We start from the raw sequence: 24144 nt of genomic DNA on the forward strand, positions 1-24144 counted from the left end.
CTTCAGCGAGATGATGAAAAGAATCCGCAGGTAAAAACGATGAATGGAGAACATATATATATATATATAATAGAAGGAGGGGAGGGCAGACACCAAAAGCGACAGTGGTGAGTCTTGGGTAATGACCGGGGCCGATGACGAATGAAAAGTGTCGTCATTGGGGGAGGAGGGGATAGCTTCGCCTCCACATGGAATGACGGAAGAAAGAAACCTGTTTTGGACATCAAGAGATAATATCAACAACAAAAAATGTGAGCCCACGAAGCTAGAAACCCAATCTTGATGAAATGTGAGCCCACGAAGCCAGAAACCCAATCTTGATTGGTTGAGTCTTATTATTATTCTCATTCAAACATAGACGGTTCTGCTTAACCCAACATATGGGTCACCTGTTTTTTTTTTTTTAGCATTCTATGTCGATCAAAAATTACATTTTCATTCATTAATTGATTTTTATCATATTTTAAAATAGGTATGCATTATGGTTGACAAATTTTGGGAGAATCCTAGACAAATTATCGGTCAATGAAACTAGATCTTGAATAAGATATATTATAAATATGATTATCGATAAATTAAAAAAAATAATTAATTATAGTAAAAAATTTTAGAAGATAACTTTAATAGGAAGAAGTTTTCTAATTAATTATTCTAGATCCTTTATTCTCGTCTATAAATAAATATGATCTTCTATATACTCAATATAACATAATGCATAACGTGACGTGACATTATTAAGATAGAATATATCTTTTGTTATCTCCTCATAGTTATGTGATGTTATTGAGAGATTATATATCTTCTCTCATCTCTCCTTAGTCCTTGATTCATCGTCGCTTATAACGATCGATCCCGTGAGAGATAGGAAGAAAAAAAGAAAAAGACTAAGTCTAATTCTTATTATATATTAATATCATAGTAGCTTTAAAATCGGACGAGTGATGCATTTGTAGATTAGATAAATATTTTATATAGTAATAATTACATCTTATGTTTATAATATGCCCAATTCCTTCTTAACTGATTCGTACCCTCCCAATGGTCTAAATATATGGTCAGTAGTGGAGTCACGGATCCATGACATGTGGCTTCCCGTTTCCCTTTCCCTTCCCTGCTGTTATTTCTAACGCTGGGCATCTGCAACATCAGAATCAAAGGAAAAGTAAAGGTAGTATTAGTGGAGCTTCACACCAACATTATTTCCCACATTACATTACTACTGAGTGATTCGATCCCAACCATACGAACGCAGCACTTTCAATATTTTATGGAACCCTGCGTGCTCATCCATCCTTTTTCTTTTACCTCCAAAGCTAATTTGTTTTGATTTGATACCAAACCGTGCACTGCCAATAAATAAACGTATTGCCTGAAACTATGGCCGATGCGAAACGAGCGAGGGTAAAACTAGTGCATCACGCATGAAATGACAGCACAGGTCGCACTGCTCTACGATGAGCACCTCATCAAAATGCTGGCTGTGTTCCTTTCTTAACACAATTACTCGTGATATCATTCGCTAATGATCACATCGGTGGCCGCTAGGCGCATGATGCGGGGTTTCGGAAGAAGCGAAGAAACAGTGTTTTGGGTGTGTAGTTAACCGACAACATACGATGCTTGAATGCGTGTTTGGTTTTTGTTAGGTCGACGACTGCTGATGTCCTTCCTTCAACATCTTTTTAAGGATGCGAGGTACCCTGTTATGGGTTTAACTGGACTTGCAACACATGTTCGAGACCTGATAACACAACCGTCATCTCTCTGGACGGCAAAGCAAGAACGCGATTCCTTCCTTTATTATCTATCTATCTATCTATCTATCTATCTATCTATCCTCAAGGCATCTTATCATCGCTCACCTAGTATGATGATGACACGATGGAGACCAGACGTGAGGAGCATTTATTATTATGTCCACCACAGCATTAGGTAGTTGTTGTTCACGGCAGCACGCTTAATTGGTCGTCGGCCGTGTTTAATATTGTCATCGGCCGGTCGCAGCAAGCAAGCGAGCGAGCAAAGATACACACGTACGTGTCCAATAGTGTTCATGTTTCGATGAGGAATTTAGAGAAGACGGCCAAGAGCCACTCCACCAAAAAGATAAAAAGAGACGAGGAATCCAAGTCACTACTGCGTGCTGTCTCCCTCTTCCTTGCGGAGACACCAAATCGGCTTTTGGATGGCTACAAGGGATGAGGAATCAATCCCAAGGGCGTGCCATTCTATATTTTGCTATACTCAAAGAAAGGAGGCACACCATGCAAGCATATATAGTGATTTTTTCTATTATTATTATTATTATTATTATTTATGGGACTTTATAGATAGGGCAGCCGCATGCACTGTGATGTCATTACATGAGATTGCTTTTTGTTGTTTCAGAGTACATGATAAGCTCAAGTTGGCTGGGCGATGCATTAAAAAATGGCAGAAGAGGTAGATAGATGAGATCCAAACAAACGCCCATCAATCAATCATCGAGTCGTGGAAGGTGGGATTCATGCATGCGTGTGTACCGCGTGGCACAAAACCTTGGTATCATCATCCTCTCATTTCTTTTTGCTGCTCGCACAAGCAGCCGAACCATGACGAAAGGCTTTTGCGATTTCTTAGACTTGTCGAAATCAACGCTGCTTCATACCACTGTCGTGGAAGACACAGAGAGGAGTCGAGGCGAGCCTACCGCCGTCTTTTCCCTTGTAATTAACTCATATAGTGAGTGAGTGGTCGGTCAGGTGCTCTCTCCCTTTAATCCCTTGGAAATTTGAATCTTGCTTTGGCTGCCATGCATTTGCTTTAGTTCCTTTTACACTATTTAATCAATTAATTAGTAGGCGTCATTTAGATGATTTTATTGGCTTGTGGGGTCGAAATGAGAGCGGTAGAACAGTAGAGAACGAATGAATTAATTATTAATTACTTAAAGAAATCGATGATCGCTAATATAATATAGTATTCTTTCATTTCAGCCTTCCTTATGGCAAATGTTTGTTGTTATTACAAGTGTCAGTATAATACGACACGATCATGGACTCCGAATGACGAATGCTACCGAAAATAAATATTAATATTATTACAATAAAGGCATTAATATAGTGTGACAAAGAGTGTTTTTAGCAAATATATATATCTAGAAAATACGTAGGAGAAGAAAAAACGGAAAAGAAAGGGTGGTGGTGTCATCGAAGAACGACCATCATCATCACCGGCGGTTTGGTTTCCCAAAAGCCAAGAGAGCTCGACCCCAAACCCAACCCAACCCAATCCAGCCAATTTGGATGTTGTTTATTTGTTTGATATACTTTTTTTTTCTCTTCTAATATAATAAAAAAATAAAAATCACGAAAAAGTTGAAAATATTCCTGCGATGATAGTCCTATATACCATGTTCGTCTCATGTATCATGAAAGGTTTTGTTTTGCTCGATTTCTTCCTTACTGTATAGCAAAATCAACGGGAAAAGTCAGACCATTCATTTAGATATAAAAGAAACTAAAATTTTAATTAAGAGATGAAAGAAACAATGGACGAGATTCTAATTCGTGTCATGCAATCTTTATGAAAAAAAAACTTTTTTCTATCTCATTTGATTCTCATATAACACCCAAGTCCACTGGCTCGTGATCTTGTGCATCTACCTAGTTCGTCATCTCTAAGGCCACACAAAAAAATCTAAAAAGCATGAGGATATGATCTTAAAAAAAATAAAAAAACTCAAGTTTCGATAAAACCTTTTGTAGAGTGAGGGATCACTTCTGATCTACTCAATACAAACACTCTGGCAATTTCATATAATATATACTGCACTCTAAGGAAGAGAAAATCTACTCTACCTAAGGCATGAGAGATATAGGATGAGTGGTAACACGTGACCACGTTTTAAGTTTTAGGTTTTTGTATTCACCTCAACTCCTTTATATTGACATCATTATTTTTTTTTTCTTTTGCGCCCTATGCGAACACCAACTCATGTCAATCGTTAGTGTGCTCTCTTAAGTGAAGAATTGGGTGATAGGGAATATTTCAATATCACCCTATAACTACAATTGATAGTTATCTTAGAAACAATACGACATCTCAGAGTTGACAAAGCGAACACGCTCACGACCTCAAAGCGACACAGTGGACTCGAGAACGATACATAGTCGTGCCCGAGATCGTACAAAGCAGCCTCGTGTAGCGTGGAACCAGAACAGTCAATCCATGTCGTCCGACGTAGATGAACCAGTCGTTTGGATTTTCGACAGTCATTAACAACCTATGTGTCGATCCCCTGGCCAACGCCAAGGGGTAAATCTCAAGCACTCAATGTTACTATCAAGAATTGATTTAAGCTTTGGACGAGACAAACCGAGAATACCCCTCCTAGTATCGACTTGTTGTGCAGGGACCCAACGTTGAAAGTAATCCCAGCTTCCCCCTAGGCCGACCTAGGAGACACCCATTACTACTCTAACCTTGCCCTCATCTCTACCTCGGAATGCTTATGTGGATGCCCTAGCATGATCATGATCGCACCAAGCCTTGCCAACTCCTAGGCCACTGCATAAAGGATAATAATATTTTGACACTAGAAGGAGGCCCGATATCGCAAGAGCATCCACCAACAAGCAACCTCAGCGAACGCCCTGTCGAGGAGGCATTTGCTGCCCACTCTGTTTTCTCCCTCGGAGGTCAACTGCCCGTTCTCCTACAGATGGATGGGAACGCCTCAGCTCAAACCCCAGGGTGCTACTAGTGCTTATTCAATGACCCCGAACTCTCAGCTCCTGGGGCCAATGTTAGACAACTAGTGGTGCCCACCGAGGCATTCCTTAGCCCCACCTGTTAGGTGTAGGCGCTGAAGGGAATGACGCAAACCATTGTACCCCTCATCCTCAAGCTAGCCCAGCAAGCGACTCCTCCCCAATAGCTATCGCCTGTGGCTTAGCCCACCTTCGTCCTTGCAATGCACGAACCCTAGTCGGCCGGCCACCTTTGGCTCTTAACGTCGATCCTTCGACTGTGGAACAACCAAGAGATTCGAGATCGACGACAAAACACAACACAACTCCTTCCCGACATGCCACCCCGACCTTTCCCGAAGCGGACACCTTATCATCCGACTCATTGAATGACTCATTACGGGCTCAACTACGGTTGGTAAATCGATGCCTGGACGAGGTCCAAAGAGAATTCCACAAGTTCAAGGAGGATCACGGAGAAAGCATCCCCCCCCCCCCCCCCGACATTGGAGGCATATGACGATGGCTTCGACCCAACAGAGCACCTTATCACTTGCTAGGCACAGATGACCCTATACGACACATCCGACACCCTCATGTGTCAAACGTTCCCTACCACCCTATGAGGCCTGGCTTGGGTGTGGGACAACTGGTTGAAGTCATCCTCGATATAGTTTTTTGACGAATTCATCAAAAAATTCGAGCTCTACTTCCTTGCCAATATATGACCTAAGCCATCCATGGTGATGCTCCTCGGGTTAAGGCAGAAGGAGGACGAGGCCCACTCCCTCTTCGTCATTCGCTTATCCACAGAAATCTGAGGGGGTGCTTCATGCCCACCTCTCATCAATCATCCAAGCATTCATGTTGGGCCTATAACCTACAAGGTTCTTCTAGTCGCTTGTCGAGAGGCTATCAGCAATCATCCTTGAGATGCTCCAATGGGCTAATCAATCTATCGCCATTGATACACTAGTGCCAGAGAGGTGCAAGGAGTCAAACAAAAGACCCCATGCGAAACAACCTCGAGACTCACCCTTGGGACCACCCAAGAGGAAGCTTGATAGACCCGAGCCACCACTCTCGAGGCCCCCTCTACCACCTCTCAACTGATCCAGAATGTAGATTTTCCTCTAGATTAGGGAGAAAGAGCTCTTAAAGTAACTTAACCTATTGAAGATCCCATATGAGTTCAAGAACCGAACAAAGTATTACAGGTCCCATCGCGACTATAGCCACGACACTAAAGAGTGTTGGGTCCTGAAGTACTAGATCGAGGAACTCATCCACAGGAGGCATCTCGAACGATACTTCCAAAGACCTTGGGAGCCCTCTCTGCACCCTCACGACCCAATCGAGAAGCAGATAAATGTGATTATTGGTAGTCCAACATCCGGGGGAGACAATACATCCGAGTGGAAGGCCTATGCCCATGCCACAGTAGAGAAGCGTCCTAGGCAAAGGGATAGCCTCGAGATCACCTTCGAGGTGGGAGAAGATGAATACCTCGACCACGATGATACCCTAGTGATCTCGGACAGGATCGCCAACGGCTGATTGAAAAGGGTAATGGTGGACACCAGGAGTTCTGTCAATGTCTTATATCTCGACCAGAAGACTCAAGTCGTACACCTCGATCGAAGCGAAGCGCACTAAGGCGAACTCGCTCCCGAAGTCGTGCACCTTGGCTAGAAGACTCGCTAAAGGCGAACATATGCCCAAGTCAAAAAAGGTGCATCTCGAGCCCCCCTACGAGAAACCTAAGACACGCCTATAGGGGGAGAAAATAATATGAAATATTTTGGTATCACTCCACAATGACAACCGACGACCACCTTGGAATCAACGTGGCGCACACGCGTGGTACGACCTTGAAGCGACGCACAGTCGTGCTTGAGATCGTAACAAAGTAGCCCCACACGACATAGAACTAAAACAATTAGCTTGTGCCGTCCAAAGCAGACGAACCAACTGACTGGATTATCGATGATCATTACAACTTACGTACGATCGACCCTCGTGGAGAGGTATAAAAAGTTGGTCAGGGGGCGAATCTCGAGCACTCAATGCTACCACAAAAAACTATCTTAAGTTTCAGAGGGGTTGAGCTGAGAATCCCCCTCTCGGTATCAACCTGTTGTGCAAGGATCCAATGCCAGAGGCAATCCCAGCTTCCCCGTAGGTCGACCCAGGAGACACATCATCGCTCCAACCTCATCCTCATTTCTACCTCATAACACCTATATGGACGTCATAGTACCGACTCCCGGACCATCACATAAAGAGTAACGACACTTATACCTTCCCAAGCCACATGGCGACACTAGACAATAATGCTTCGCTAGTTCGCGTCTTAAAGCTAGAAAAGACTTATCATATTTTTCTTGCCGGAAGCCCACTTTGTCATTGTTCTACTAGATTTTTGACGATGCAAGACACCACATGATTCAGTTGGGTGCCTATTCATAAAAAAAAATCCTTCAAACGTGAAGCTACAGAAGTGTAACAAAACCATAAAATGGGAAAATAAATTTATAAGTCTCTTAATAATTTAACCCAAAAAAATTAACATATATCATACACAGTTTTAAAACATTACACAATATGAACTTATTCTGTTAACACAAATGTTATAAGTCTCACAAACATAGATTGATGAGGTAGAAAGTATACTTGGCCTGAGAAAGATGACTTAGCCGAGCAGGTTGGGCGCTCTACCCACGTCGGTCGACGCCGCACCGCGGACGCGCAATTCCCTCCACAACGGACGCGTCCAGAAAATTAAATTTGGAAAACAAAAGCATGGAATCCACTCAATTTCGTTCCACGCCTCCGCACCCGTCCCTTCTCTCTTTCTCCTTTTTTTTACTCCCTCTTATTATTTTACGTCCGTTATCGCCGATTACTAGTGTTTATTTAATGTTGGTGCGTGTTATATGATCTTCCGGCCCAAAGAACCCCTTGGAAACAGAATACCACCCGCGCCCCTATATAAACCCCCACCACAACACCCCCTCTCCCTGCCCAAAACACCCCCCACCCTTTTCACACCTTCCCACGTTACCCTTTTTGGCTTCGCCTTTATTCTGTCTTCCCATTATAACCCCACTAATCTTTCCTCTCCTCCCTCTTGATGCAGAGCTCCGGTGAGCAGAAGCGCCATCGCGAGGACTCCGACGAGTCGGAGTCGCCGGAGGTCAAGCGCCTCGGGGCAGATCTTCTCCTCGACATGCTTGATGACGATCCCGGCGCTGGTAACCAGGACCTCGAGTCGGTCATTAGGAGCTTGGAGAAGGAGATCGCCTATCCGTCGCCTCATTCCAAGCTACAGCACGAGCCGTCGGTCTCGGCGGGACAGCCCGAACTTGGGTATCTCTTAGAGGCCTCCGACGACGAGCTCGGCCTCCCGCCGACCGCAGCCGCTTCGTCGGTGGACGAGGATGTAGGAGCCGCTGAAGCGGCGGGGCTGGGAACCGTGGCGGAGCCGGAGGGAGTCGGGTTTGGGCAGATGTGGGGTTTTGAAGACCCGATCGAGAGCTACGGGGGGTTCGGCCTGGAGAGAGAGATGGCGATGGTGGCAGAGGAGGACGGGCTGGTGTTCGACTACCCCGAGGAGGTAGCATCGGGGCCATATGACCCATCTGATCTCTTGTGGCGCCCGGAGTCGCTTCCCGCCGCCTGAGATGGCATCGGCGCTTATCGATCTTTTTTAAGGTTTTGTAGACTTGTTTTATCGTGACGACACCCTCCATGTAAAGCCTTTTCATTTCCTAGGCAGGGAAACATGGAGGGAAAAGAAATAAAGACAAATTATGGACCAAATAAAAAATGATCATCTTTATTAGGGGTGGACGGTCTTTTTGAGATCGGAATCACTTTTGGGAGGGGCGGTCGGTGGGCGGGTTCTTCACGCTTTGAGAGTCGTGGTGGGAACTGATGTGCGCGTTGCATTGCGCTTTCATTTGGTGGATGGAATCTGGACCGTCTATTCAATTCCGATCGCATCTGACGGGTTCTCCTGGTGGTGCCAAGAATCACGGTGCGTGGCTGTCACTGGTTTGATCACGTGACAGCTTCCTTCTCTTTAATTGGTCTTATCTGCTAATTTCACGGTCTCTGTTTCGTGATGAACCGCGGACACACAATCGAAGACATTCGGCTGAAGGGTAAACATGTAATTACAAACGATTCGATTTTTCTAGAAAACCTCCTCCTCCAGTTCACTGTGGTGACCCTAACCATCTTTCGCCCCCAAACAAAAACATCTCTTAACGCTCGGTTCCTCTGTCACCTGATGCGCCACCGCTTTCTGCCATCTGCTGGTTCGCTGCCTGCCATTCATCAAAAGACATCTCCACTGCATTCTCTTTGTTTGCGCCGGAGATTCGAAGCCCTGGAGGAGGACCAGAGAAGACTATACTGTTGCCCAAGGAAGTAACGGTCGGTAAATCCAGATTCTAGGCTCGATCTCCTCTGCCTTCTCTGTGATCCTTGAGTTCGTTGGTCTATGACTCTTCTTCGTGGCGGTGATTTTATTTGTTCATAGGGCGGTGGCGGCCAGGGTGAACGTACTGAAGGCGGCGGCTAAGATCAGGAAGGTCCCGGCGGCTGAAGTCCTCGTTTCCCTGGCAGTGATCAAGAAGGAGAAGGCTGAGCCGCCTTCGTTTCTTGAAACCCTCGGGAGGGACACAAGTCAGGAAATTGTTTCACTCGGAGTACTGATTTTAAGGAAAGTAAGCCGGATTCTTGTTGCGGTTTCCTATATGCATGTATATTAATCGTGGTACTGAGTTGATGTCTGATCAGAATGGATGTTCATGCTACTGCAGGAACTTCTATCTGTGGGAGGGAAGTCGGTGGTTGATGACAAATCTGCATTGGTTCGAATCATTGGAGGGTAAGGAAGTCTTCTTGTTCATTGGCAAAAGCGTTGGTTCGTCTTTCTTTTTGTTTGATAAGATACATACTGGTCTCCACTTCTTTCAATTTAAAGAAAATAATCCTCGCTCTTGTTTCAATGGTTATCGATGGTTTAGTTTCATGATATAGACGCTGAATAATAATAGTTCGTTTTTAAGGTCCAGGCATCGAGAATGCTACGAACAAGCATATTGCAGAAGGTTTCTTCTCCCACATCGAACGAGATGTGCTGCTTTGTCCCATTTGACTGCAGCATACAGAAAAGATGGAAGAAACCAGTGGATTCTGCACAAACTCGTCTGGAGAACAGAACAAGAGATCTCAAGCTTGACAAGCTGATGAATCAGTTGAAGAAGCTAAGGTTGGTAATGGGAGTTCATGAGCTAATGGCAAAACGTAGGGGTCACTACACATCCGTTCAGCTCCTCTCTAGATGGAAACACATGGTTGGCTTGAATACAGAAATAGGTGACTTTCTTCACAAGTTTCCCCATATTTTTGAGACGTACATTCACCCTGTTAAGAAGAATCTTTGTTGCAAACTCAGTCAAAAGATGATCGATTTGATTGCGGAGGAAGCTAGGGTCATTAGAGCATCTGAATTCACTGTTGTTCAGCGTTTGAGGAAGCTTCTGATGATGTCTACTCTTGGAACGTTGAACCTCCATGCACTATGGCTTTCAAGGAGGGAGTTGGGATTGCCGGATGATTTCAGGGATTCAGTGATTCCAAAGTATCCAGATTGTTTTAGAGTTGAACTTCCTGATACCTTGGTACTCATCTCTCGAGATGCAAGTTTGGCTGAAGCTGAGATTGAGAAATGGAGGGAGAAAGAGTACAGAGAGAAATGGTTGGGTGAGCATGAAACCAAGTATGCTTTTCCAATTCAGTTTCCTACAGGTTTTAAGATCGAAAAAGGATCGAGAGAAAGGCTGAAGAACTGGCAGATCCTTCCTTACACGAAGCCTTATGAGAAGAAGCATGTTATCAGGATTTGCAATGTTCTGCGTTTTGAGAAATGTGCTGTCGGCATTCTTCATGAATTTCTGAGTTTGACAATGGAGAAGATGGTTGAGGTCGAAAGGTTGTCGCATTACAGAAGAGATTTTAGGATGGAAGTTAATGTGAGGGAGCTCATTCTTAAGCACCCGGGCATATTTTACATTTCCACCAAGGGGAGCACCCAAACCGTGTTTCTTAGAGAAGCTTACAGCAAAGGTTGTCTGATTGAGCCCAACCCTGTTTATGCAGTACGAAGGAAAATGTTGGACCTGGTTTCGCTGGGATGCAGAAATACCAACCAGAAGCGACAACTGGAGCAACTTGATGAGCGATGCGACAATCAGTATAATGGAGATCTGGTTGCTCAGATGGCAGAATGTCATGATGAAGAACATATCATGGAGGATCTCTGCAGCAGCAGTCTTCACTCTGACGAGGAAGATGCAGAGTGAAACTTGGGTTCCTCGTTGATGCATGGGCGAGGAGAAGGCAAGGTAGTTTGAAGCTTCAAAATAGCTTATTCCCTGTGTGATTTTGCTCTGTTTGCAAAACATGATTTAATCAGTCCAACGGAGCTTACAATTTTGCTTTTGAAGAGTAAGCCGAAGCAGTAATATAGTATGATCTTGTCAATTTGATTAGTGGACTGGATGCCTTGTACCCAGTGTAACATAGGGTGGAAATATACTCTGTTCAATATTTTTTATCTTGTAGTCTCCTATGTCTTTTTTTCTCTCTTCTTTTTCATGTGATTTTTTTGGTTCTTGTGTGTGTGTATCTTGGCACACTAGACAATCATTCATGTTCTTGCTTTGAGGATAAAGGTTTAGTCAATACTTGTGGGGATTGTGAGGAGAAAATGTTCATAATGAAGGAAAATCATTTAGATAAAGAAGGATCGTCCAAGTTTTCAACTGTATCTCGTCGCAAAAAGATTATCTTGTAACTATTTGTTCTACAATGTTGTCTTCTTGTAAGAAGAAAACCAATGATGACCAGCATATTTATTTTCTTTGTTTTTAAGATTAATTTTTTACTAATCTTAATGTTGATAAAAAAATTTATATAATTGATCTAAATAGTTGAGATTTATATTTTTTTTTGTTATTGTTGTTTCATAACTCGACTTTGTTTTATTTTCCATAACATCAACGACGTAGACCCACTAAAATTTAGCCAAAAAAAAAATTAACTGGTAAACTATAATGATATGTAGTCATAATTACAGAAGTACAAGTTGTGGGATGTAGCTGACGTGGAGCCCCCATTTTGGTCCATGTTTGCCTCGGTTTGACATGGCTATGGATTGAGATCTACCACAATCCACCGTGCGTTTCTCCTCCTTGCTGGACCGTAAGCGCATGTAAATAAGCATCCTCGGCACACCCACTGACTACAAAGACCCCTCCCACGGTCAAAGTTTAAATCTTACGAGGCCAGTGATCGATGATCTCGTCGTGTGATCCCCTAAATGGAATTTACCTGTCAACTTCCAGCTTTCCTTTGATGAGTTCTCTAATAACCTAAGTCACACAAATAATAATAATAATAATAATAGATATGTATTTGCTTGCATAAGAATAATCTATATTAAGATAAGCATACATTACCACCGCAACTGAAGGCGCCGACTACATCTTCTTCCCAGGCATTTTGACGCAGAGCCGGGGCTAGCACATCGACACGTGCCCGTCGACCGTTAACTACCTGCCCAGGATTCCGTGTCACGTGCCATCGACAGCATGAACCCCCCTCGTATTAATATTATTATAAATACGCCCCATCTCCCCGACTCCCGATTCCCATTCTTCCCATCTCCAATTTTCCGCTCCGCTTCTTCTTCTCAACCGGCAGAATGTATACTTCCATCGTCGCCTCCCCATCGCTCCACCCTTCCTCGTTTCGAGCCCGACCGTCCGACCGTCACGCCGGACCGCACCTTCCGAATCGGCAGAGATCGATCGAAGTCGCGGCAGGGAGGGACGGCTACGGATGGGACTACAGCGGCGGCGGCGGGCTTGTCGACGAGAATATGATCGTGCTCAGGAAGAGGATCCACGAGATGAAGATGGCCGAGAGGAATTATGAGGCGCCGTCGGAATGGATGGACTGGGAGAAGCGCTACTACGCCAGATACCACGCCGACGTCTCCGACATCCTGTGCTTGTTGCAGACCCTACTGATGAACACAAGGCCTAGCGTCGCCATCGGATTGATGGCGGTGCTTGCGTTGAGCGTTCCGACGTCGGCGATCTTGATCTTGTTCCATCTGATCCAGGCCTCGAAGTGGATTCTGGCCGGAATGCATCTCGGTTGAGTGGCGTTTAATGTCCGTGTACTCCACTTGTTCCATAGCTTTATAGAATATTACAATTAATTCGTTCAGTCCTGCCATAGATGCTTCAGCGAGCAAATGAATTATGGATGTTGCGTGAGCTAATAATCGAGGACTCGCTCGACGCTTTTGCAAAATCCGACTGAAAAGGGAACAAGTACACCAGTGTTGGCTGACGGTTTCTTAAGGATGAGACACAAGTAGCAGAACCCTGCAACGATCGTCTTCTCCATCCGTAACGTGCTTCAAGTAAAGCGGAGGAGCTTTTCGTGGATCCAAAACTGATACGATCGATCATCGGAGCCGCTCGTAAAATGGGTCTCTGGCTGAGGCATGTTCATGCTCGATTCTACCTCCCAAAAAAAATCTGAAGTGGCTCGATTAATTTATATCATAAAATCATCAGCAAGATCGCCAAACTTGAAGCGTCTGTATGCCTACTTTGTTGTTTCTTGATGCGATGATGGTTCCGTTCCTGTCGGGGACGGATCATCTGGCTGCTACGCGTAAGCTTCGAACCTCGACGAGGATGCTTACGGATAAACGTACGAGATGAAGGAATGACAGCCCCGCTGCCTTGCGATCTGTTTCCAGGCGAGGCCTGTATAGTTTAAGCTGAAGCCTAGAAGCAACAAGTGGGTATAGATTTTGGTGCATCCGCCCACCCACCACCCACACCGGGAGCTAATTAACGCGGTCTGGATAGGATCATATCTCCAGCTATTTGGATACTCCCACAAGCAAAGAAGGGACCCGATCCTCAAATGATTGTTGTCGAAATCTAGCGCGTATACTGCAATCATCATAAAATTAATTATCTTCAACACTTGGCTACGCTACGCTACATTCCACCGCCCAAAACTCTCTGCATTGCTTGTGGGGTTTTCGTGTTTGGACCGATGCCTCCTCTGTCTCTAGCTTAATTTTCTACCTTGGCAGTAACACAGGAGCCAAAAAAGAATAGTATTATTACCATCCTTCTTTGGATTGGATGGGAAGGAGGGAGGGAGGGAGGAGGAAAGAACGGATGCTGCCCCCACACGCTTCGGTCTGCAAAAACCCCAAATACCAGCCGCTTCATGGCTTTCACCATCATCGAGAGAGACGCGCAATCAGTGTCCCAAGCAAAAGGTCTCATAGCTTACCGTCGAAGAATCTCCTATCGCCGTTAACCCAATTCTGTTCCGCATGGGAGGAGGATGAATCCTGCCTTCTTCTTTGTGATCACAGCCGACGGTAACATATGTTTTTGTCTTCACGTACCTGTCAATCTCCGGTATAACGAGCCCCACCACGATTCGGCCAAGTTCAATGCACCATTTCCATGGTGAAGTAATGGTATCGATGTCAGGCGCTTTCTTGTCGACGAGATGACTTCGGACGGGCGTCCTTCGCAACTAAGCAATGAAGCCTCGGAACTCTCCCATTCTCACACTGTTAAAATTCCACTAGCTTTGCGGCCCGCCGTCCACTTCGAGAATTACATCAGTGCTTTCCAACGTGGGCTATCATCACCGTAATAATTAGATTCCCGCCCATCATACTTGTGAAGGATCCCATCTCATCTGAATTATCAGATCACAGAAGCCGAACGAAAGCTCATCTGCCATGTACATTGCTAGCATAAAACCGTTCGGCTAATCCATCAGATGACAAGTGTGATATCTGTCTGCTTCAGAATCAACTGTTTCGTGATGCATTTATCGTGGTGTCATAAAGAGAGCCTCTTTGGGTTCGCAATTCCAATCTTCTTGCTCTGTTGGTACCGTCACAGGCCACAGGGACTTCAATTTCTCATGGCACATGTCGATAGTACACGATGAAGCAACTTTTATATGTGGAAGAAGCAACTTCCACATGGTTGCGCCAGTTCCTGAGAAAAAGCAACCATGAAACAAAGGAACATCCACTTCTTTTACTTACACCCATAAACAACCCTCCAGATAAGGAGCTTGTTCGTTCCACGAAATACCTACATAAATCCAACCCGCAACCAAATCAAGTTGAGTAGAACACCATTGATGTCTATCTACCACATCATTTCACATGATGTATACATGTATATATATATATATATATATATATATATATATATAAATTCTGTTCTATGATCTGTCGTTGATTAGCGTTGCAGCAAATTTATCCATTGCCACAATATGATCATGCACGAAACGGAATATGACTTTGCTTCATGGTTTTTAGTATGGGTTATATCATGGCCACAAATAATAATAATTATTATTATTATTGGGGGCAGTTGAGATAGAAAGAATGTGTGTTATTTCAAAACCACACGGTTTTTATCTCCCTCCAAAAATTTCTCAACCCGGCAAAAGAAGATGGCAATTTTCTCCTTCCGTCCGCCCTCGCTCTCGCCCTCTCCTCTCCCCCAACCCAAGCGTTGTCCTTTCCTCATACCCCCAATCGCTCCTCTTTCCGTTGCCTCAGAGCCTCGCCACCGCCGGATCCTGCGGCCGGGGGCAGCCGCGCCGGAGATCGGAGCCCTAGAGGAGGACCAGAGGAGCACTGTGCCCTTGCCCAAGGAGGAATCGGTCGGTAAATCCAGATTCTAGGCTCGATCTCCTCTGCCTTCTCTGTGGTCCTTGAGTTTGTTGATCTTTGTCTCCTCTTCGTGGCGGTGATTTTATGTGCTCATAGGGCGTGGCGGCCAGCGTGAAGGTTCTGAAGGCGGCGGCGAAGACCAGGAAGGTCTCGGCGCCTGAAGTCCTCGCTGCCCTGGCAGTGATCAAGAAGGAGAAGGCTAACCCGTCCTCGTTTCTTGAAACCCTCGGAGGGACAGAGTCGCCGGGGAGGACTTGGATGCTTATCTTCACCGCCCAGGTGAACTCGAGTGCCTGTTACCGCTCTTTTGGCCGCTTAGCCTTCATTCTCACTGGCATTTGATATGAGGGCTGTTGCCTTTAGGGTCGGCTGGAGAAGGGTCGATATTTCCCAGTCACTGCAGTTCAGCGATTCGACGCAGAGGTGAGAAACTTATAGATACGACACATTTCGATTACTTTTTATTATAAACATGCAGCTATTTGCCCTTTTACTGCATTCCTTATTCCACTAATTGACGATCAATTGGTCCTTTATTTGGGTGTCTTGATTGTGTATTGAGACAAAGAATCTTTTCGACAAACCCTAAAATGTTATTTGCACTTCTAATAGGTGAATTTGTCCAGAAAGAGAAGAAACAAACAAACCAATATTACTGAATGTAGATTGATTCATTTCTAATTTTTGCTAGCTCTTTTCTGACAAATATCCAGCCTCCAGTCTGGCATTTGCTGTATCTAGAAGTTCCCTTGTCATTCGGTTTTAGATGATAGTGGGATTTTAGTCAACCCGGATGATCATCCAACAGATCAAGCTGATAGATGAGCAAGGTAGAAAAGTTGAAGCCAACTGAGAGATTACCAAGCCGGCCATAATTTGTTAAAAAAGAGAGACCTAATGCTGCACTATTATAGTGTTATCACAAACTAAAATCAGAGGAGGAATGTTGTTAATCACTCTGAAAACCATAAAAGAATCACTGCTTTCTTTGAAACTTGACTCAAACACAATCTTTACTTAAAGCAGGGGCAGAAGATTATATTACTTAAAGTAAGATTGTAAACTTTTAATGTAGTAGCAGCAACACCTAGGGACAAAGTTTCGGATGAAAATCCTTTGAATTTAGAAACACATGAATGAAACCATGCATTCAAACTATTCTCATATTTGAATACTCATGCAAGGCTATTTCTAGAAAAAATGATTTAAGGATTCATGCTAACTGCAAATGTTCTAACTTAGAAAAAAAAAAAAGAAGAATTTTTTACTTTCTTTTTTCATAAAACCTTTTTCAAGTCTGCCAGTACTCACATCTGGTTCTAAACATTTTATGTAGTAGCAGCAGCAAAAGCTAGGGGCAAAATCTCATATTAAAAATCCTTATAAATTAGAAATGCATGAATGAAATCATGGATTCAAATTATACTCATGAAAGACCTATTTCTAAAAAATAGTGATTTATTGATTTAAGCCAACTCGAAGTGTTCTATCTTAGAAAAAAGATTCCCTTTCTTTCTTTTTGTATAAACCTTTTCAAGTCTGACAAAGTACATAGTCACATCTGAAAAGTTGTATATATATATATATATATATATATCATTATGAGTCCAATTTATTTGAATTCATGCTCCCATGTTTAACAGACATTCTGGTGCTGTCAAAAAAATGTTTGATATTATGTTATATAATGTGATTACTCTTTATCAATAATACCTTCATAAAATCAATCAACTGTCTTGTTGTTGGTATCAGAATGTGTCTGCATTAGTTTCTGAAAAGAGCATTTGTAACTAATTTGTTGAGTGTGCACGTGAAAAATGTTGGGAGGAAAAATGACTTTCTGCACTATAGTTCATGGTAACTCTTGTTTAATGTGGGTTTATTTTGATGCTTATGAGTGGACCATGATGGCAAGGTTACCAGTACACAAATTGGGTTTTATGAGGTGACATAGTCGTAAATAGGCATTTTGGAAGGACAAGTATGATATTTGTTAAGTATATAGGTCTAATTCTCATTAACTCTGCATGTCCTCGAAGCAACACTATATTTCATTTTTTATATGTATAAAATTAATTATTATACTCATCAATTGGATGAATGAGATTGTTGCTTTTGTAGCTGTAAATGTTTGAGACCCTTATCTAATTTCTGCTGTGTCATGAAAGCTTCATTACCATATTGATAATAGTTACGTCTATATTTGAGTTTCATTTTCGATGATGAAAGCATTATCTCTAAAAGCTGATGACTAACTTTGGAAATGGTAGATTTATTTACATGGTTGTCAATTTTCCCTAAGGAATCATACAACTATGTTACATATGAAGTGCTTATTTTTCTCCAATAACTTGTACGACGACTTTAAGCAATGGTATGCATGCTAATGAGGTAAGTGCTCTCTGTTGCGGGTATCAGTTGCAAAATCAATTAATTTGTTCGTTCCTACTAAGGACCAATTGAAACAGCATTCACTCAATTGGTAGGGCATACAAGCTTTTGAAGTATCATTTGCGTTGTCCCGGATGAAATGAATATTTAACATAAATGATTGGCAATTATTCTTGATTTTGTTGTTTCAAATACCTGTATTATGTATGTAATGGGATTTCTCAAAGAAAGGTACATGTTATATTAGATCAGTTGCTCATTATTCATGAAAAGCTAATACAGGCAACATTTGGCTGATGGACTATTCCCATGTTATTTTCCTTTCATGTGTGATTCCTAGTGTTGTTAGATGATTTATCTTGAAATGCTTTAGAAATTTAATAACTTGGACTTGGATATCAGGCAAAAAGGATTGAGAATGGAGTATATCTGGGGCCTATTGGATGTCTGACTTTTGAGGGCAAATTTTCATGGAAGAACAGAATGTTGGCATTCATTTTTGAGAACATCCGTATTAAGGTTGGGCTACTTGGTCCGTTGCAAATTAATCTGGGACAAGCAGAAAAGGAGCCCACTACCAAAGATCCTTTCTTCATTTGGTTGTATATAGATGAGGAAATTGCAGTTGCACAAGGTAGAGGTGGAGGCATCGCATATTGGTGCCGATGTCATCGTGTCACATAGTTAATTTTTATATTCGTTTTTGTTCGTAGCCTTGAATGAACCTGAAGTCCATTGAACTTCTAAAGTGTACTCATCTATGTATTTGTGTTCGTTCTTAGTCTTGAATGAAGTATTGATGCATTAGAATTATGCCCACTTCCTGATTTCAGATGCTCCAACTTTTGTTGTCAAAAGAGGGGAGGCAACTGCCCAGTGCCCTTTGCCGACCATGCTGCTCTTGAGCATTTCATTTGACAGTCTACGTAGTTGTTGGATTGTGGTCATGCATATGTATATATTACCCTATGATTGTCCATGCAATGGCATGCCACAGCTCCGCGGTGGCAGTCGGATGGTTGGAAGATGAGACTGATATTGCTGGAAGCTTTTTATTGACAGGTAGCGGAGATGGGTAGATGATCGATGGGTGGAAGCTTTTTATTTTCTTTAGGAGTCTCTTCGGCCCGGCCGAGTGGGTATTTACTTCTATGCACATGCTCTAGATAAATCTTATCCGTCCAGTATATAAAGGGCTTTTGTGCGTGCTTGGTTACGTTGCTATTCCCTCGTGGCTCACTCAACTCTTTCTCACACAGACGCCCGAACTGGTCATGGCGGACTCTCCACGGTCCCTGATTGACGGGAGCACCTTGGCGGCTCTCTCCTTGGCCCGTGCCGGCGTGCAACACATGTTCGGGGTGGTGGGCATCCCCGTTACTGCCGTCGCCACCCGTGCAGTTGCTTCCGGCTTCACCTGGAAGACTGGTGGTCGCTGTTGAAGGGGATTCCGGTTTTGGATTCAGTGCCATGGAAGTTGAGGTAAGCTCTCAATTGATGTGCCATGTGTGCATATTGTCATGTTAATTGTGTTATTCTTTGTCCTCTTTATAAAAGACATCCACATATTACTGTATGGAATTTGATCATTAAGTGAAAAGAGAAACATATATAGATCTGCTTTCTTTTTCATCTTTTAAAGTTAAAGTTTATACAATTAATGCATAACTACACAATAACAAATTTCCAATTAAATCCTGACAATACGCTTCCAGTATCTCCTTCGGAAAGTATGTATTGTTCTATTGCATTGGAAGTTCTCATTGGTCTTGGGCGTCTTGCAATGATGATGTCTGCTTGGGTGTATACTAAATATGGGATGGTCTGGTACATAAGACTCTTCGTAATGCGGGGACTAGGGAGGATCAGACAGGTACACAGTCTTTCCCTAACAGACAGGGAAGTTATTTTCATGATTTGAGACCTAGTGTACAGGAAAAGAAATTGTTTTCTGTTTGTCACTGGACTTTAAGTCATGAATGTGTCATAATCAAATTGTGATTATTTTGAGAATGTAATTTTCTGTGGCAGAGCATGTTTCTATTCACCTATGATTTCATTGATAGTGTTTCATGCTTATATGATCCCAGAGGCAATGCTATCAATTATAGCTGTCTTTGATCTCCATCTCAATATTGAAAGTTGAGTACGAGTTCTCTATTTTCTGATCTTATCTCAAGTCCACTTAACATTTATAGAGCTGATCCTTTCCCTGATGTTTGGGGTTTAGTTTATTGGGATACTTCAAAAGTATGTGAGTTCCCTCCTCTTTGCAATTGCTTACATTTGGTCAAGATGATTACTTAATAGCCATCATATGAATTTGAACATTGCATAGACCTCTTGTAATCTTATAAAATTCCTTGCTGATTTGGAGTTTGGAAAATGGTGGAATGTTTATTTTCTTCATGTTTTTTCACTTGCTCAAGATACTCTTTATCTATGTTCCTCGTATCATGTCAGCCAAAAGCCTGTGTATTTGTTTTACCCTTGTTTAATAATCTCAAGTACCTGTTGTATTGTTCATCTTCAGTATATAGGTACATGTGATAAGTTCAACTTTGTATTCAACTCGGCACCATATAAAGTTTATGAGATGTTCACATTGCACATCCAGTTTGGATCAGTTTCTCCATCTTTAATGAGTTAAATCTCTTATCATGGCTCTTCAATTTGAGTTGTTGGACATATATCAATCTTCATGATGTCCTTCCTGGTGAATGGAAATATGGTTATAAACAACAAGTAGTGTCATCTTAGTAAGGTCTATGGGTAGAAGCTACAAAGCAACTTGGTTATGGTTGGATGTGAACATTGTATGAGGTTTATTCTGTATTACCAGTTCATTTTTTACTTGTCACTCATGGTATCAATTTGCTTTAGAATATTTTAATGATTAATGTTTCCTGTAAATGGACAACACCTCGTATTACTTGTAGTTACCATGAGTTCGTCAGATACTTTTGGTGATGTCATGTATCTGCTTGTTTGAAATAATATTGCATTTTTTCTTTTGCTTAAGCGACTTGACTAAGCATGTTTATTTGGATTTTTTGTTGTTGTTGTACTGAGGTTCCCCTTTTCTGGTAGTGTTAGTTAATAATTGGCTGCTCGTATCATTTTGAATTTTTCTAACTATTCCTCTTAAGAACCTTGCAGACACTAGTGAGATATCAGTTTCCAGTTGTCCTAATCGTATTCAACAATGGTGGCGTATATGGGGGTCACAGAAGATCCCCTGGTGAAATTACTGGGCCATACAAAGATGACCCTGGCCCTACATTTGTTCCACATTCAGCATACCATTCCCTAATTGAAGCTTTTGGTGGGAAAGGTTATCGAGCTGGAACTCCTGAAGAACTCAACTCTGCACTTTCTGAATCTTTTTCTGCTCGAAAACCAGCCGTTATCAATGTTATAATAGATCCGTATGATGGTGCTGAAAGTGGGTGATCGTAGCACAAAAATTAAGCCACCTTCAACATTCTTACACAAGTAAATCATCTCTGCCATATTCATATAATTGTTGGTTGCATGATTCTGCCATTTAATGTTGTCTTTGTCTCAATGTGCTTTTAATAGACGCAACCGTATCATCTGTTAACAACGTAGATAACAGTGAGAGGAACACTATTGTGTCTTCATTACCTCCTCTCCGGCTCTTATATATAATTTGAATCTAACCTTGCAAAATTGTTAGTCCTGTGTTTTTTGAAACATAATAATAATTGTTATCATTATTATTAGAAATACATGTAAATACATTAGAAATTGGCACTGCATGCATGGCCTCCTGCTTTGGTTGCTTTCTCGTGCAAGTATTAAGTTTATTCTAGTACTTTCTTTCTAAATCTTAAAACCGAATTCTGAATGTCATGCTAGTTTATAAAATATGAATAGATTCAAAGGTTACAAGAAACTTTCTGTATAGAGTAAATTACGATTAGATGAAACTTAGCTTGATTAGGACTCAGACATGTATACATCAAATAATAGTCAATAGTTTCTGTCTTGTTTCATTTTTAATGGCATGATGCTGAACATGTCATGTTATCATGTCTGTGGGGATCGTAGACTTGAAAGCTCTATCCTTGGTCTTCATAGCCAAAACTCAGTAAAACTGAACAGGGGATGACGGAACTCAAGAATGTTTCCTTTATTATCCAGGGTAAATCAGATTATGATGTGGAATTTGTTTTTTCACCTGTCTGTGGCCAACATTTAGCTCTTTCTTCTTCTTTTTTTTAACTGGTTCATTTTATTTTCCATGAACCTTGGCTCTTTATATCTAAACTTATCTATATGTCAACAGGAGTTCTTCTTAAATTTTTTTAGAATTCCTTTAATTAAAAAAAAGTCACACACAGGGTCTGCTTTTCTAGACAAAATCGGAAAAATAAATCTCTATCATATGCGGGTTGGTTTTTTAGGCAAAATTATGTACTGGTGTTTCTAATTTCTTTCTTCCTCAAAAGGTTTTCATTTGCTTTCTTTTATATAAGATTGAATCGACACTACATTTTTCAGGGCGGCATTATGATTGATGATGTTGTGCCTATAAATTATAGTAAAAATGTTGCACCGTTTGTTTCTTCTGCAGAAAAGCTCCAAAACAAGCGAGGAGTCTATTTCAAGAATTGGTCGACGCCGATGGGTTGGTATTTTAGAAACAAGTTGAGCAAGAGACGTACAGATATTGCCTCCTACAGATCTACCCTGGAACAAGTCATGACAACTACTGACAGATCCCAGTGCTTATATTTAATCGATTTGTTTTGCTAGTCTAATTCAGGGCAAGATTCTAGACTCTAGACGGACACTATTGTCCGAGTTAAATAATTTCTAGATAATTATATATAAAGTTTCATTGTATCATTATTTCTTAAATTTAAGAAAAATATTATTGATTAGTATTTTATTATTATTTTTTAAATTAAAAAAATATATTATTGATTAATGTATATATCTAATGGTTAGTAGGAATAAGTTTATTAGTTTTATATGTAGATAATATTTTGCTTGTTAGCCGTGATTACTAATAAGATATTTTTATCAAGAATTTTAAGATAATTAATATGAATAAGATAATATATATTATTGGTATTGAGATATTTAATGATATATCTCAGAAATTATTAAGATTATCTTAAAAAAATATTAACTGAGTCTTTTAAGAGATATAGTATGTAATTTTATTTAGTTAATGATATATTTATTAGATTCAATTAAATTTATTATCTTAAGAATGACTTAGAAAAGAATGGATATTTTTTATATATACTTAGTTTGTAATATATTATATGCTTAAATTTGTATTTGTATGAGACCAAATACTAGTTTTGTAGTTGGAATGTTAGATAAATACCAAAATACTCATGAATGGAATATTAAAAAATTATAAAGAAAATGATGAAAGGCTATCTACTCACATATAAAAAATTATTTTAGTTTGAAATAATAATATTTTTATATGTTGATTTTATAAATTATCTCGATAACAATAAGTTTACTTTACTATTTATATTTATATCATGTGGAGGAGCTATTTACAATAATAGTATAATATAAATTATAGTACCGATAACACAAGCTAATTTAGTAGTATGCTTTAGGGCCATTAATTAAGCTTTTGTGAAATTTTATTTAGGACTTGGTTTAGTGAAACTTAATTATCAAGTTACTTAATATATTTTATTTTGTGATATATCATAGTATCTTTTCTCTTAAAGAATAACGAGTATTATAGTAGTTTTAAAGTATAAGATAATTAGAAAATGAGTTCAAAAATAATTAATGTGAATTAAGAATTTCAATTTGATTGTATTGATCGTTGATCTATTAACTTAAGTCTTACCACTTAAAGTATTTAAAAAAAATATGTTGTTATGATTAAGTTTGTAAGTAACTTATAAATGATATAGTGATGCATATTTAAGTACACATTATAACTAATATTTTTATTTTCATAATTAAAACTATTTATTTCTATTATCTTATTTATATTTATATTTATACATATTATAGTTAAATATAATAACATGATTGTTTTGATAAGATACAAGATAAATTATTGATGTTATTATGGACTACGTTACGAATGACTAACTAGTATATAAAAAAGAGTATAATATTAATTACATATAATCACTGTAACTCAAATTGTATTATTACTACATCCATCGTCGTCGAGTCAACTCTCCATTT

The 24144-nt window shown here is 40.9% G+C and overlaps 3 protein-coding genes across 11 annotated transcripts; all 3 read left to right on the top strand.

Annotated features, from left to right (window-relative positions):
• Positions 1-7739: 7739 nt before the first annotated feature.
• LOC103996590 (uncharacterized) lies at positions 7740-8574 on the top strand. Its single transcript, XM_009417521.3, has one exon. The coding sequence runs from the start codon at positions 7864-7866 to the stop codon at positions 8410-8412; it is 549 nt and encodes a 182-aa protein (XP_009415796.2). The 5' UTR covers positions 7740-7863; the 3' UTR covers positions 8413-8574.
• Positions 8575-8657: 83 nt separating this feature from the next.
• On the top strand, positions 8658-11358 carry LOC103996589 (protein ROOT PRIMORDIUM DEFECTIVE 1). 9 transcript variants are annotated; one of them, XM_065081611.1, is made up of 4 exons: positions 8659-9174; positions 9292-9463; positions 9560-9627; positions 9809-11358. In XM_065081611.1, the coding sequence occupies exon 4, from the start codon at positions 9824-9826 to the stop codon at positions 11102-11104; it is 1281 nt and encodes a 426-aa protein (XP_064937683.1). In that variant the 5' UTR covers positions 8659-9174; positions 9292-9463; positions 9560-9627; positions 9809-9823; the 3' UTR covers positions 11105-11358. The 9 variants fall into 9 exon arrangements, with proteins under 9 accessions (XP_064937685.1, XP_064937686.1, XP_018673978.2 ...); XM_065081609.1 differs by having other exon boundaries at positions 8659-9170; positions 9277-9463; XM_065081610.1 differs by having other exon boundaries at positions 8659-9170.
• Positions 11359-15267: 3909 nt separating this feature from the next.
• LOC135592257 (uncharacterized) lies at positions 15268-18759 on the top strand. The gene is made up of 4 exons (XM_065081615.1): positions 15268-15539; positions 15646-15828; positions 15913-15972; positions 18343-18759. Exons 1-4 carry the CDS (start codon positions 15327-15329, stop codon positions 18622-18624), a joined length of 738 nt encoding a protein of 245 aa, XP_064937687.1. The 5' UTR covers positions 15268-15326; the 3' UTR covers positions 18625-18759.
• The last annotated feature ends 5385 nt before the right edge of the window (positions 18760-24144 follow it).

The sequence above is a fragment of the Musa acuminata genome, chromosome BXJ1-9, assembly GCF_036884655.1.
Source record: "Musa acuminata AAA Group cultivar baxijiao chromosome BXJ1-9, Cavendish_Baxijiao_AAA, whole genome shotgun sequence".
In the NCBI taxonomy this organism is placed as follows: Eukaryota; Viridiplantae; Streptophyta; class Magnoliopsida; order Zingiberales; family Musaceae; genus Musa; species Musa acuminata.